The sequence below is a fragment of the Felis catus genome, chromosome B1 (genome assembly GCF_018350175.1).
Source record: "Felis catus isolate Fca126 chromosome B1, F.catus_Fca126_mat1.0, whole genome shotgun sequence".
Classification (NCBI taxonomy): Eukaryota; Metazoa; Chordata; class Mammalia; order Carnivora; family Felidae; genus Felis; species Felis catus.
Genome location: NC_058371.1, coordinates 24465638 through 24482559, shown reverse-complemented (window position 1 = coordinate 24482559; position 16922 = coordinate 24465638). Strand labels below are relative to the sequence as shown.

The following is a 16922-nucleotide window of genomic DNA, read 5'->3' as shown; positions in this document are numbered from 1 at the left end:
ATTGATGATATGACGTATTCTATAGAGTAAGGTGACCATGGTTTTGACTCTACTGCCAAGAAGGAACCAAAGGAGAAATGAAATGGATTCAAACTCCAGCATCCCCTTTCAATCAGTGGCACAGGACTGTGCTTTCATTTACCTACTAGGGACTATAGTCTTCCATTGTTTGCAAACCAGCTGCTATAAAACCTTACCAAGGCAACTGATATTTGAGAGCAAGAGACTAAGGGACCATATAACTTTTGTTGTGTTAGATTCTCTGAGAACTACCGTTGTATCAAAGCCATATCATCAGAAAGCTACAAACAAATGCTATGTAAATATATTTCTCTATACAAATGTCTTCACATGATTGAAATTTAATATTGTATACTTGATTTTTTAAAACTTTAATAATCAAATAACTTGGCAAGGTTCTGTGGACTGAATTTTGTCCCGTCAAGATTCATGTGTGGAAGTCCTAATTCCCAAGGTGATGGTATTTAGAGATAAGGGCTTTTGGAGATAATTAGGTTTAATACATTTCTGAGGGTGGGGTCCTCAAGATGAGAGAGATATCAGGGCTACTCACTCTCTCTGTGTCATGTGAGACATGGTGAGTAGGCAGCTGTTTGCAAACCAGGAAGAATGCTCTCACCAGAACCCATCCTTGCTGACATCTTGATCTTGGACTTCTAGCCTCCAGAACTGTGAGAAAATAAATTTCTACTGTCTAAGCCACCCAGTCTATGAAATTTTGTCACAACAGCCCTAGCTGACCAAGATACATGTAGCGAATATTTTTCTATATTCTGAAAAATGTTATCTGTGGTTTATTATGTTGTTCAAATTTATATTCCTTGCTTAAAACAATTTTAAGCCTAAAGAAAAGTCATGCGTATAATTAAAAAAAATTATGGGGGCACCTGGGGACTCGGTTGGCTAAGCATCCGACTTCAGTTCAGATCATGATCTCACAGTGCATGAGTTTGAGCCCTGTGTTGGGCTCTGTGTTGATAGCTCAGAACCTAGAGCCTGCTTCAGATTCTGTGTCCCCTTCTCTCTGCCCCTTTCCCACGTGTGCTCTCTCTCTCTCTCTCTCTCTCAAAAATAAATTAAAAACATTTTAAAAATTTAAAAAATTGTGTATATCCTTTGCTGAGGGTCCCCATTCAAATTTTGCTAAGTGAAATTGGCTTTAAAACATGCCTGAAAATTCTTTATACTTTTTTCATCAAATCATTTTAGAAAATTTCTAAATTTTCTATAAAGCTCTCATTTTTGAGAGCTTACCCTTCAAGCCCAAGTACTATGAAATGAGGAAACTGAGACACATAGAGAAACCCTATATAGATGTTCTGGCAGACTGTCCTTCCCAATGTCTCTGACGACAGCTATTATCAACTTCCAGGCATGTGAGTGAGCAAACCTTCAAAGGATACAGTCTCTCGAGTTTGAGTCACCTCAGCTACAGCCAAGAGAAGAAGGCTGTACTGGGCCCACTGGCTCCACTGGGCCCTGCCCAAACTACAGGGTTTGAGTAAAATAAGTGTTATTATTGTTCTAAAGCCACTGAGTTTTGGAGTGGTTTGTTACATAAAATTAGATGACCAGAACACCATTTGTTCCAGTAACATACTTTGTTGACAAAGGAGCTGTTCTAGAATCACGTGGTGCACCCATTTGGTAAATATCTCATTTCCTTTAAGAGTGCCTCAGTGTTTTAGGACCTTAATATCTTGTAAAATGCTTCTCCATTTGAGTTTGTAATACATCTCATTATGACTATTCTCAGGTTATGCATTTTTGTTTGAAATAATGCAGACGTGTTCCTCAATCCTTGTTGCAGCCTAGCAAGTATAGCATGGGGCCTATGTGTACCATGACTAGTGACGCTTTTGAGTAAGATGGGGACAGCCAGAACTTACCATTGTAAAGTTACTCATTTTCTCTCTTGAAATTAATATTTTGTTTGAAATATGCATTGAGGCTATCTAAAATTCAAGCCTTATCTTACTTCATCCCATTAGTTTTACTGTCCACTGATATTTTCCTCTAATATATTTATTACTGCAATGACTGTCAAATGGTGCCTTTCTAATTCCATAATTGCTTTACATTTTAATTCACATCTCACCGTAAAAAAGAGATTTATCTTTTTCTTATTTATTTATATCAATATGGATTCATGGATTTTTATTTTATTCCTTAAGACAAATTTTTTAACTTCATTATACGCATTGATGACCAAAGTGCCTTTAAGAGCCTCTTTGAACTGGCTTTTGTCTTTTTTGACATGTTCCCAACCTCAACTGAGTATTGTCTTTACTTTCTGGCATATGAAAGGCACTTTCTCATTTTATTGTTTTTCTTGCTCCAGCTTTTAGTATCATGCATTTTTTTACCCAAGAAGCCCTTAATTATTTTTATTGGAGAATGTTATTTTGAAATAAAATCTGACAACTAGTTGTGTTCAATGCTACTAGGATCACTAATCCATAGCATCCCTACAGATAGTGCTAGGAAATGCATATATATATATATATATATATATATATATATATATATCTCACATTTTCATATTTTTATCTAGATCTATTTCTTTATCTACCCTTAGGTACTGAAAACTATGAGTTCATATCAGTACTTCCAGTCCAATGACATAGAGCTAATTCTGGCTTGTTTTCCTCCTTTCCATAGTTCTACCACCTTCTCAATAAGTGAGAAACCTATCTGCTCTAGATAGGAGGATATCAATTTATTTAACTATTGGCTTAAGCCCACACATGTATCCAATCTTATAAACCTGATGGAGCTCTATACCTCTTTGATGCCCCCTCACCTGTGCCCTTGACCCTGCCATGCTTCCTTCCCGAGCTACACCGACACTATTCTTGCATTACCTCAAATGCCACTGACCTGGTTTTTTTGCCCTCCACATGCTGGCTCCTGCTGTACTGGCCTGTCTTTGTCCTTGGCTGCCTGCCTTCCAGGAAAGAAAGGAAGAAAGGAAGGAAATTAGGAAAGGAGTTAGGAGAGAAAAAAGGAAGTTAGGAAGGTAAGAAGGTAGAGAGGAAGGAAGTATAGAAGGGAGAAAGAAAGGAGGGAAAGAAGGAAGGAAGAAAAGAAATATCGGTTCATCTACCATCAGCCTCTTCAGTTCTGTTTCTACATCTATAACTTTAGGTCTTTGACCCATAAAGATGGTTTCCACTCTTAATACAGTACAACACAATTGCTTTGTTTTTAATTTGATTTCCACACAGATTCTGTCTCCATCAAGCTCTGCAATATTGCAATCTCCAGATTCACCTCACCATTAATCTTCTGGACTTGATGTTTGGGAATTCCTTAGCACTTCAATGTCAGAATTCCTCTATTGATCTGACTTGACTCTTTTCACACAGCTCTAGAGATTCTGAGGTGCCTACATGTAAAAATTTCCACTCTAACTCTTTGGTACTCAGTCCTTGACTTCAAGTATTCTGAGTTACAGAGAGATGGAAAATTGAGTGAGTTGATTGATCCAACTAGAATGTGTTTGTTGGAAAGAAATAAGAAAAATGCCATACTAAATGTTTTAAGAATCTTCATACTAGAAGTGAGGTTTCAGTTTAATAAAGATTACAACAGGGAGTGAAGATACGGCCTTGATGTACTGAATGGCACGATAGTAAGGGCTTTAGAAAATAGATATGTCAGAATTAAGTGCATGGGAATCTTCTGCAATAGGTAAAATAGGATAAGGGAGATTGTGGTGGATTGAAGAAGAGTGCAAATTTAAGGATCATTTTGAAGGCTGATATTGTCTAATGGATAATATATTAGCATTTTTTCTTTCTTTCTCTTTGAAGTCACAGAAATCACTTCCTGTGGGAGAAATAGTTCATTTTCTCACTCAATCCATTATTTATTTATTAATTGAAGTATCCACCCAAAGTTTTAACAAGGAACAAAGCCTCATTAGAACTAACCTTTCTCTGCTACCCTTGCAGTTACCCATAAGCATTTGACTAAATTTTGGCTGATGTAATATTGTGATATTCTTAGAAAAGCATTTTCCTTCTGCTTCCTCTTTTTCTCACTTCTCCCATGCTGGAATGCAGAGATGATGGTAGCCTCAAATTCATGGTGAAGGACAACAATGTGGACTAGAAGCCTGCAGATGTGTAATTTATTTTTTTTTCCCAATGTTTATTTATTTTCGAGAGACAGAGACAGAGCTTGAGTTGGAAAGGGGCAGAGAGAGAGGGAGACACAGAATCCCAAGCAGGTTCCAGGCTCTGAGTTGTCAGCACAGAGCCCGACGTGGGGCTCAAACCCACAAACTGTGAGATCATGACCTGAGCTGAGGCTGGAAGCTTAACCGACTGAGCTACCCACATGCCCCTGGATGGGTAATTTCTAAGGAACCTGTTCACTGGATGCCTCACAGAGCCTGCCTATGTCTGCACTGTTAAATGAGAGAAATGAACATTTTGAGAATATAACTAATATAACTTATCTATCCTCTATCCTTCTTTTTGCATTTTGTCTAGAAGTCTTCAAATATGTATACAAATCCGGTAAAGTACACAATTTCCCATTTCTAATATTGAATATACAAGTTTTCACTTCATGTATTTTTACCACTCTTTTTTTCCTTCACCCATTATCTGATGTCTTTTAGTTTTTGTAAGTATTTATTTTTAAAAAGTAAGCAAATGAGGAAAACAGTAATGATATTTAAAAATTTTTACATGGTGATATTTATTAAATACCAAATTTGTATCAGGATTGGTCTTAAGAGATTTTCATATGTGTCTTTTACCTTCACCCAAATCCTATGGGTTGGGTGTTTCTCATAATGCTCCTTTGAAGACGAAAAAAAAAGGCCTAGAAATTCAAAAGTGATTTTAACATTTATAATTCATATCTATGTGTGGAGGCTGTCATAACCCAATCTTTCTGAATTCAGACATCTAAACAAGTCATGATTTACAACCTTTGCTTTTTAACTGTCTAGTTTCTTTCAAAGCACAACTCTGTGCTTGTTTCCAAACAATATGTTCATGTATGTTTTGTATAGTATTATTACCATTTTTGCCAAATATGTTTTTGCATTTTGGACGAGTAGAGAGTACTTAAGGTTACATTCATGTCATTCATTTGTTGTGGTAAACCTATTCAGTGAGCTAGTAGAAATTCTCCTGTGTTCTATGTGGTCAGTCTCCTGGGATTGTAAAAGGTGCTCCTTGGTAGTACTCCCAGCCATAAATTTACAACAGCTGAAAAGTTTGTTAGAACGTGTGCAATAAGGCAAGAAAGTATCTGCAGTCTTATTTTCCCTAAGAAATTCCGTATGGATGTCATAATTAGTGTTTATTGAACAAACATTTATACTTATGCAGCTGCATAACAGTGAAATAAAAATTTAGCATAAAAAGAAAAAAAAAGGCTTAGAGAGTTTCAATAATTTGCATAGTATGGCAGGCAGAATATGGACTCCCCCTACCCAGGATATTCACATCCTAAACCGTGCAGCCTGTGAATACATTACATGACAAAGGGATTCTACAGATGTAATTAGGGTTACTAATCAATGACCTTAAAATAGGGAGATTATCCTGGATTATCTAGGTATCTGGATAATGTAATAAGGCAATGCAATCATATGAGTTATGAAAAGCAGATAATCTTTTTCCAGCTGTAGGCAGAAGAAATAAGAGAGATTCAAGGGGAGGGAAAGTTAGAGGGATTTGAATCATGAGAGGGACTCACCCAGTGTTCTTAGAGGCAAGATGCTTGGAAAGCGTGAGGAGGAATATGGGTCACCTTCAGAAGCAAATACCAGCTCCTGATTGACAGCCAGCAAAGAAACAATGAAACTGCAGGCAATTCTAGTAGACCATATTCTATAAGTAATGCATTTTTAGAATGTCATCACAATATACGAGAAACCAGACTAGTCATTCACACAGTGGCAGGATAAATTATATCTTTGGGATATTTTGTGGATTTAAGACGCATAGCTATGGGAAGAAATTTAAATATCAGTGGGAAAATGTAAAACCAATACACAAAGATGTTGATTCAAGCCCCCCACCCTCTGACCTTATTTATAAAGGAGTTGTCCTCTTTTATAACTTTCTTAAGATTTCTATTACACAATCATATTTTTAATAAGTTTTGCTTTAATTAAAGTAGGAGACATGTAAATGACAGCTTGGAAAAATAAAATAAGTCATGGAAAGGACTGTCGGTAAGGTGCTCAGGGCTTATTGTTTGAGAATGGCATGGTTCATTATTTATATACCTTGAAACCTGTAATCCTTTGTCACCTGAAGATTTGGGAGGGGGGGCGGAAATAGAACGGTACTCATCTCTAGCATCTCTAAAATCTGTATCCTCGGTGTCTTTAAAAGGCAATTTGAAAACGGAGGTGAGTGATTTACCCAAGTCCACAGACTTGAAATGCCACACCTGAGAAAATTGAACATTACGTTTCTCAGCACCCAGTCTAATCACGTTTCTTCTGGTGCTATTCAAACCACGCAGCTCCATCCTGCTGGCTGTGTGTTACCACACTCTTGGCATTTGGACAACTTGGGGAACAATGGTCCTCCCTAATAGAAGGCTTGATTCTAAGGTTGACCTCCTCACAGCGTGCCAATTTAACAGACAAGAACAAGGATGTAGAAGACTAACTAATAAAAACAAACCAGAAAATATTGATTACCACCCCGAAACACGGTGTTGAATCTAAAAGACTGCTCTTCAGAAAACCCTTTCTTCTGTCATCAAACAAGCATTCGAGCCTGTCTATCTGTCCAACCATTCAGTTAGAACAGGGACGAAGGAACGATATATTCTTGGCTTTTCAAGCAAACATTAGGGTACAGGGTGGATTCTGGGATGGGATCCACTATTCTTTCAGATTGCCAGTTTTAATTTCTACTGCCTGAAAAAAATGAGATATCCTTTCTCCTTACACATTTAGCTATTGTCCATTTTTCTCTCATAAACCAAACGGAGGTCTAAATCCAACTAACAGCATTTAATTTAACGTGAAGGTATTCCACGCAGCTGAAGTTTTCACTTTCAAAAGTCAAAGGACATACACTTGCACTTTGTTTTCTAAGTTAATATACTACTTGGAATACCAATGAACGTGCAAATTGCAGGTGATTGATTCTACCTGAAAGCCCTAAATTTAAGAGTCTTCTAAGTGTAAAGGTTTATATTTTTTATTTGTTTACCTGGTCTCAAAAGATAATTGCAGTAAGTAAGATGTTTGAGCAATGTTAGGGAACGCTAAATGAAAATGAAGTTTTCAAGTATGCACATGTGGTCTAAAGTGTAACACTCCAATATATTTAGTGATGTAGAGAGGGCATATTAAGGTCATAGAAGCATCTTCCTATTAAGATTTAAGCAAGCTATTCCAGGGCAAGTCATTCGGTATCAAGAATAAACAATTCCAAATTTTAAGCACATGGTTGTTTATCAGAGTGATGGGGTAATGAGGCATGTTCCTTCTTCAGGTAACCACTGGTGATTTTATTCTATCCCCCTGAACCCTAGGAGTCTTTGAATGTCTGAGGTAAATTCCTGCTACTTTCTAAGTAGAGTAACTGTAAATATCCTGAGTTACACTAGATCTGTGAATAATTTCAGTCATAAGTGATTTTGCCTCAGGTGTATAGACACGTTGTCTAAATAAATTCATCCATTTCTGTCATCCTGAAAGAGAAGTCCATGTATGAAATGCCACTGCTCATAAAGTATGAAGCCAGAAAGAATCAATTGTAATTCCAACGGATATTGCTTAAGTAGAAAATTTTGTGCCACAAATTTAAAATTCTGGAATCAACCTCACACAGATCTCTTGTCACATGGAACTTTGAAGTCTTGTCAGCACAGCTACCTAATTTATATGAAGCACCCTGGAGTCAGTGTCTCTTTGTAGTGTTATTTGTCAAATGATTCAAGCACTGCTTTAAAGGATATATGAGTTTCTAATCAATCCCTGTGCCTTTAAATTGTATGCTGCACTATGCACAATTTTCCCCTCTGAGTATATGAAATTCTAAGTTATATTTGCCTTTGATATCTCTGTTTTCCTTTATTTTAGAAGTATCGCAGTAACGAATAAAGCCACTGTAAAGTGAATATTCAATATTCTGCTAAGGGAGAAAGGACCTAGCAGGAATTTGAGAGGGTGTGTGAATGTGTGTATGTTTGTGTCTGTGGGTGTGTGGGCTCATCTGGGAGGAAACAGAAATGTGACTGCTTCCTGGGGAGGCGGGGTGGGGGGTGGATTCCAATCAAATGAAAACACTCCTCAACTTACCATTTCTTTGTTAGTAAGGGGGAGCCTCTTCTATATCGACATCAGGTTAGAAATTGGGGTTACTTGTTACAGGCGTTCTCATTCCCTCATCTTAAGTGTTATGCTTCAAACCCTTACAGAAATTTCTGCCTGGATTCTGCAGTCATGACCTCAAAATTATATTATTTTATTATTTAGGATCTTCTGGAATACATGATACAGACCTCCACTATAACACTGATTCATTTTCTGAAATAACTGAATAATAAAAATCAATCACAAATAGTTCGAAGAATAAACTCAAAGTGATGTATATATGTTTGAGACAGAAGGAAATGGAAAAAGAAAGCCGGAATGAGACATATGTATTTATCCATCTATACATCCACATATATCTACATGCCATATATTCCATCACATGCATACATTCGCATATATATGGTGCGCAGGGCGGGGGAGAAAGAGAGACAGAGAGAGAGAGAAAGAGAGAGATTAAATCAGCAGAGCTGACTATCTGAAAGCAGTTAATTGACAAGCAGAAAAACTTCGATTTTTCAGGGAGCACTTTCTCCACTGACTTTCTAATTTACTAATTTAATAATTCCACTTAATCCAAGGATGACAGCCAGCCTACCAAGAAAAAGAGGAAAATAAAGGTGAGTACCCATGTACCTCAAAGAAAAATTTAAAAACTAGTTAATGAGTCAAATTTTGTGAAGACAGCATTTCATTGCAACTGTTATGAGACAAGTCAAGTTAGCACAAAGATCAGAGAAAGTTAAAATTCCATGAGTTCATAAAAGCTGTCAAAAGCTCCAGAACTTCCTGTCACTTACAAATGCAAAGTACTCCATGGGAATATCTGAATATGGATAAGATAATTTTTAGGTGAGTGTGACATGGCCTAAAAGCTATCCCAAGATTAAAGCTGATAACCAGTAGGCACCAGCAAAGTTCAAAGAGTGTTACATACTGAAATCACATCTACTTGATCCCCCTGAGTGTGTTTCTACCCCGTCTTCCCACTTTCCCACCAACCAGCAACTCAAATGTTAGCACTGAGGGCCCTAAAGTCAATGTCCTGTCCTATTTGTCTGTGCTCTGTGCCAATCAAAACGCTCGTGCTTCGTGTTTTGTTCCCTGCTCCCCCTCCACGCACCCCCTCCCCCCCCACACACACACTCAGGGCTTAGGAAGGTCAATTTTTTCCTGCGGTGGGGGCTTCTTTTCCTGACCTCTCCAAGAAGTCTGAAGAAAGAAAAGGAGAGGAGGCATTTGGGCAATTTGGGGAATACTCCAAACACCAATCCGATGGCGCAGGCTCCAGCTAAGTGGAACATCCCACGAGAGAAAGGACGCTTTGGGAGACGGAATGGGTGGGTGGTGGCAGGATGTGACCCAGGCCATGGAGGCCCAGTGAAGATCCCCATTAAACTATCTTTTTGTTGAATTTCAGTGCCATTTAATAGTATACCTTTCTTGCAATACACACAAGCCCTCATGCCTGCAACATTAACAATATTAATATTGTCTTTATTGATAAATAGAACACGCTAACCTATACAATATCTTCATTATGTGCTAAAATATTCTAAACACCTATAAGTACACATAAGTGTGCACACATACACCGGTGTAATTTGACCACTAAGTTATCGTTATCATTTCAGTCACTTAGATGAAGGAAAATGGGAGGCATAGAGTTTATTTCAATATTGAACGGTAGAGGCAGGATTCAACCCAAACAGCCTGAGAGCAGAGACCAATTCCCATGCTAAGTGTTCTCACATGGCCCACAGGGCTCAGTAGGACCTAAATAGGACAGATATCCCACGAGCTATTCCCAAACTCAAATTTGGGAAACACTAGGCCAACTTATCTGATTTTTTTAAATGTAGGCTTCTTTGGGTATTTCTTAAATATGTTATCAAAACAATACAAATTATGATAGCAAATCAAGTGATTCAAAAAGATTATGCTTAAAACAGTCTTCATAAAATCCTTCCTCACTCCCAGCTTTGCTTTTAATTTTGATTTCTGGTTTTGTTTGCTTTTTAATTTCGGTTGGTGATTGACTTTAATAGCCCTAACATTAGAATAATGACTTTAATAACTTCTAAATAATATGTGGATAACATTATTTCTTGGTGCTTTTGAGAGCAATTACAAGATCTAAAGAAAAGAATTTAGTTTACTCATAACCTTTCCCCTACTTCAGTCTACCATTGATATTTGCATTTTAGGTCTTCTTTGCATGTCTTTCACTTTTAAATAATACCTCTGAATCTTATATGTCTATCACCTTTAGTTAGCTTTTCTCAGTGTCTGAATTCTAGGCTGTCTTCCACTATCCTGACCCACTTTGCTCTGCCTATCCTATTCCATCCACCTAGGACGCCTAGGACGTGCAGCTGTACTTCTATGTCACTGAGGCCAATGTTTACTTGTCTTCTGGCACCACAATCAGTGCCTTCTAGTTGAAGACTACTGGAAAATCAAACGGTGGGAGATCATGTTATGATGCGAACTCAATGTGAGGCATGGGAATCGTACATCTTATGACGTAGCTCTTGTTCAGTTGCATGTTCTTTCGAGAAGTAAACAACGTTCCAAGACCTCAAGCTACAGTACCTGTAACTTTCAGCTTTTCAGCCCCAATGGTAATCTCATCTTCATCTGCAGAGAACAGCACCCTGCCATCTTCACTCGCTCTCACTTCAAATCTCTTACACTGAGCTTCCACAGCGTCAGCTCCTATGGTCAGAGGAAAGGTTTAAAAATGAAACTGGCATGTAGGAAACCATTAACATGTATTTTTTTAGAAAAAAAGAGGAGAAATAGATATATTAGGGTTTTTTTTGTCTCTGCAGTACATTTTATACCTGAATTAATATTTTGAAATTGTTTTCCCTTCCAGTAGGCTCTCTAATTTGGTCGGGTTTGCTGGGCTAGGATGGCTGGGCATACATCTGACCTCTAAATGTTACATAGTCCTAACAAGGTACAAACCTAACAAGGTTTGTAGCCTTAGCTAACTAAAAAACAAAACAACAACAACAACAAACCCAAACAAACCAAAAACCTTTACACATGCACAAGGAGAGATGACGTCTACTTTGTTCTTGGTTGTAGCCTGAACACGCAGCATTATACCTGGCACATGCCGGTTGCTCAATAAATACTTATGGACTGAATTACTCTCCTGTTCTCTCTGCAAGCAGACAATAGTGCCTGTGCTTGCTACTTGGCAAGGTACTTGTAAAGCATTACTCAGTTGTGAACCGTTAGCTACTCTACATTTCACAGATTTTAATATTGAACTTTGTTCACCCTTTACTGTCACTGAATGTGAATGCATTTTATAGTTAATCTTGCAAATATAAATACATATATGCATATATATACACACACATATATATGTTTTTAGTGCTCCCCAATGTATTTTCTCATCAAAAGTTTTCTTGATTTATTAAAATATAGTATTAAATATAGTTACATCATAGTATTGGAAATCTGTTTCTGATTCTGGGCAATTTTGCATATTAATCCATCTACAAACCACGAAGGCAGCTTCCATATTTGGAATACATGATCAATTTGTAAGTTTGAAGGGCTTCAACAAGAGGATCAAACTGGTCAGAGGGTGAGGAATTGCTATTTCCATAATATCTATTTATTTCTTTTGGCATAACACATTTGGCATATGATATACCTTCCCCTCCTGTAAGATCCAGAGTATCTCTCCTCTGCTATCTACATCAGAAACTCTTGTCAGATACAACCCAGCCCAATCACGGACCTAGGCACATCACATTTGCTCATACCTCTTTTCATTTGCTTTCCATATACTACGGACTGCTTGTTTGTGTCTGCCCAAAATTCTTCTGTTGACATCCAAGCCCACAATGAGATGGTATTAGGCCAACTTATACCTCAAAGGCCATCTATGAGAGGTAATTAGGTCATGACGGTGGAGCCCTCAGGAATAAGATTAGTGGCCATACAAAGTTTGCCTTTTCTCTCTCTGCAGTCTGCTGAGTGTGGACGCGGTAAGAAGCTGGTATCTGCAGACCAGGAAGCAGCCTCTCACCAGATGCTGGCTATGCTAGTGACTTGCTGTTGGAATTCCTAGCCTGGAATACTGTGAGAAGCAACTGTCTGTTGTTTAAACCACCCACCCTATGGGTTTTCGTTATAGCAGCCCAAACAGACTAAGACAATGTTTTACCATAATTTGTTTGATATGCAACCCCCCGGAATTCAAAACATGAGATCATCTTCGTATTCCAAAATATCCTCCAAATTTAAACTTGGGTCTGATTTCTAGAGGTGCTTAGGGTAGGAAGTTGGATAGGTGAATGAATACCAGACGTAAACTTTCTTTCCCTTTCCTTGGCCCTCAGCCCCACCTCGGCCTTGTTGCCAGTCCTAGCCCATGGGCTTTAGTATCTTATACCTTCCCACCACCATAGCTTCTGAGGGGCACTTAACAAGAGGAAAACATTAATTACACACCCTGAGGACTTGTGGGATAATTTCTCTGAAAACAAGATGTATATTTTTCTTTTAATATAAGAAACTACCTACATGTTTTCAGGTCTACATAGAAATTTTAAAAAGCTTCAACTTTTTATGACAATGCTAAGTAAGATAAAACTGATGTTAACCTTGCAGTATGTCAAGACCCAAACAGCATGAATTGTATTTCAATGTCTGTTATATATATTTTTTTAAGCAAAGCACTTTTTTAAATGAAATTTAATGGCAATATTGGAACCACGGGAGACCTATTGTCCTTGGTAACAGTCTTTGCCTTTGATCTGGCAAACATTATTTAGCAGCCTGTATTCAGCGGAGTGTGTCTTCTTCTAATCATGGTCTAACCTTCCTGTATTGTGCTTTTAATCTTTAAACCATAGTAACCCAACTGGGTGATGTTCAAAAAAGCGTGCTTGGGGCTGGATGGGTTGATAAATGTGACTTCTAAGTTTTGAGGCCTCTGTGTCTCAATCTGTCTTCAAGGCACTCAGACATAACCTAAATCCGAACTGCCTGAAAGATATTCTAGATATTATACACATAAAACCTTAACATGTATATTACATTGCTTTCTTCAAATATGCATAATTATTGGGTGAATTGATTCACAAAAGATATCAGTGATTTTAATGACATTGAAGTGATTTATATCACTATATGTATATAATATATATTTTACACACCATACATACACGTGCCCCATATAGACACAAGTTGATAAGACTTTTCTTGGCATAACATTTGATGTCATTAAATGTAAGATATTTTATTAACATAAGCATGCTATATTGAGTGTCACATAAACTAGTAGAAATACACGTGGAGAATCTGGATATGGCAAAGTGAGTTGAAATCTTAATTCAATAAATTTAAATAAGCAAAAGCAATAAGCTAGTAAGAAAATATATGCACACCTGGAATTAAAAAATGCATCTAGGCCATAAATAAATGCATGCAAAATCATTCAACTAAAAATAGACATATAAATTAATACTGCTGACTACACTTTATTCAACATATTACTAACATTTCAGAAGGCATATTTGCAAGCAATTAGCAATACTTGACAGTAAATATTTTAAATCAGAAAACAATTTTGAATATATTGTGCTGTTGTACATTGCTTTCCTTTTCTACAAATAGCAGACAGTAATGCATGCAATTAGACACATAGTACATCACTGTGAATATTTATGTTTCAAGTTAATTTATTAGGCGAGATGAAGCTGAATTTATTATATCATAACATGTTTTGCGTTGTCTTACTCTGTTTTCCACATTCCTGGCTTCACATATTTGTAAGGCTAGGTCAACTCGGATCCAGTTGTTCAGAGGAGCTAGGTAAATGCTCAGTTCCATTTTCTTCCCAACCATCAATGCTTCCCGAGTTGCAGGAAAGCAATATGCCTGAATGACTCTGGATAAGGAGCTCTGATTCCTTAGCAAATAGGTCATGTGGCATGGGATGATCCAGACAGTTCTATATTTTACTAGTCACCTTAAACACTAACTTGCTAACTAAAATCTCAAGACTAAATGTTTCCTTAAGAACAGCTGAGGAAGTTTCTGTTAGCAACTGCAAAATCAAACAAAGAACAGTCAGGGATAAAATAAGTAAAGAGAAGGGGCGCCTGGGTGGCTCAGTCGGTTGAGCGTCCAACTTCAGCTCAGGTCACGATCTCGCGGTCCATGAGTTCGAGCCCGGCATCGAGCTCTGGGCTGACGGCTCAGAGCCTGGAGCCTGCTTCCGATTCTGTGTCTCCCTCTCTCTCTGCCCCTCCCCCGTTCATGCTCTGTCTCTCTCTGTCTCAAAAATAAATAAAGTTTAAAAAAATTAAAAAAAAATAAGTAAAGAGAATTAGCAGGAAAAAGGGAGAAACCATGTAAGCAAAATGATAGATTCCACAAAAGGACTGAAGTATTAAATATATTTCCAAATATTTTCTCTAGTTCACTTAACGTTCTGTATATATTCTTTAAAAGCAAATAAAGAAAAGTAACAGCAAAGCTAATTTCTTGCTCTCCTCAGAGACGGCTCCATTGCCTTTTTGGAACATTCACATTTCTTAAGACATAGTCAGCAGCCAAAGGCATATTTGCTGACAAATAGAGAGGCTCCAGTAATTTATCTACTGTTTTTGCATTTTCTACATTAAATCAGTCAAACACACAAATTAGAAAATTTTCTCCAATAAAAACCTCTACAGGAGCTCAAACAATGTATTTCCATAGGGCCTCTTGGTACTAGTTAGTCCTAATTTAAAGAAAACAAGGCAAAGATAAAAATGGATATATCTAATTATCTCTGGTGTGTTTTCCTCAAGCATATCGTGATGGATCTTTCTTCCTATATAACGCTGATTTTATGTGTTGCCAATATTTTCAAGGTCTTGAAGAAGAGTATAATTAAAAGATTAGAAATTCCCACAAGAAAAACAAAAGCAAGAGTCAATACAGTCAACTAAATCCAAAGTTCTCAAATTCCTGTTTTGGAATTATCATGGGCCAAAAAAAAAAAAAAAAAAAAAAAAAAAAGGCTGAAACAAAACAAAAGAAGCTGCTTTCGTGAAGTATAAATATAAATGAGCACTATATTTTACTCTATACAATGTATGTCATTAGAAACTCACCTGCAGAAAGTGTACCATGAGTGTACTTGGGGGGAGAAGGAGAAGCAGAATGAGGGAAAGATCATAGGGGCCAGGGTGGGAGGCTGATCTCGGAACAAGGGCTCCAGGGCCTTTGGCAATTGCAATCTACATTGGATCCTGTCTGAGATTAGCACACCACCCCTGTTCTCGCGCCCCTACAACCTAGCCCCCAACCATAGGAACTGATTTCTGTTTCAGAATTGGAATAACCACTGTTTCTCTGGCAAATAAGGTAGTTATATGAACCCTGAGGTTGCATTCACCCTTGTATCCCTACCGGGGGCTTCCTACCATCCTGTATCTAGACCAGTGCCTTGTATACAGTAATTCCTCAATAAAAGTTTGTTTTTTACAAAACAAATGAGCAAAGGGGAAGAGAGAGAGGGATGGTTGGGGGCTGCAAACCAAGCAACAGACTCTTGACTATAGAGTATAAACTGGTGGTTACCAGAGGGGACATTGGGGGTGGGGACGGGTGAAATAGGTGACTAAGGAGTGCACTGTCATGGCGAGCACCACGTGATGTATGGAATTGTCAAATCGCTATACCGTACACCTGAAATTAATATTACATTGTATGTTAACTATCTGGGAGTTGAATAAAAACCTTTTAAAAAATGTTTGTTTTTAAACTGAAGTGCATTCCACTCCTTTCCACACTCTATTTTTATGCCTTGTTTATCACTCCTTCACCCATCTATACCATAGCCATGACCTCATACTATTATTCTCCATCTTCCTTTTAATTAATTAATTAATTAATTAATTTTCAAATATGAAATTCATTGTCAAATTGGTTTCCATACAAACCCAGTGCTCATCCCAACAGGTGCCCTTCTCAATACCCATTACCCACCCTTCTCTCCCTCCCACCCCCCATCAACCTTCAGTTTATTCTCAGTTTTTAAGAGTCTCTTATGTTTTGGCTTCCTCTCTCTCTAACCTCTTTTTTTTTCTTCCCCTCCCCCATGGTATTCTGTTATGTTTTCACTCTTATGTGGATCCTGAGAAACTCAATCTTTCTTTTTAAAAAAGTTATGAAAACCTCATACATATAAAACTTGCACACATAATATTTCCCACCATGTGGCTGGAGAAATAGCTAGTGAAGTGAAGCCTTTAGCATCATCTTTTCTGTTTTTTTTTTTTTTTGGTCTTCTGTTAAGTTTCACAGGATCTACATAAGAGTGAAAACATATGGTATCTGTCCTTTCTCTGTATGACTTATTTCACTTAGCATAACTCTCTCCAGTTCTATCCACGTTGCTACAAAAGGCCATATTTCATTCTTTTTCATTGCCAAGTAGTATTCCATTGTGTATATAAACCACAATTTCTTTATCCATTCATCAGTTGATGGACATTTAGGCTCTTTGAATAATTTGGCTATTGTTGAAAGTGCTGCTAGAAACATTGGGGTACAAGTGCCCCTATGCATC

At 37.6% G+C, this 16922-nt stretch overlaps 1 protein-coding gene across 6 annotated transcripts in view; it reads right to left on the bottom strand.

The window, feature by feature from the left end:
- SGCZ (sarcoglycan zeta) overlaps positions 1-16922 on the bottom strand; it is a 1094832-nt gene that overhangs the window by 53858 nt on the left and 1024052 nt on the right. For all 6 annotated transcript variants that reach the window (XM_023252415.2, XM_019828324.3, XM_045056853.1 and 3 more), the window contains one exon: positions 10925-11047. In XM_023252415.2, coding sequence (XP_023108183.1) covers positions 10925-11047 — 123 coding nt within the window. The remainder of the gene's footprint in view (positions 1-10924; positions 11048-16922) is intronic.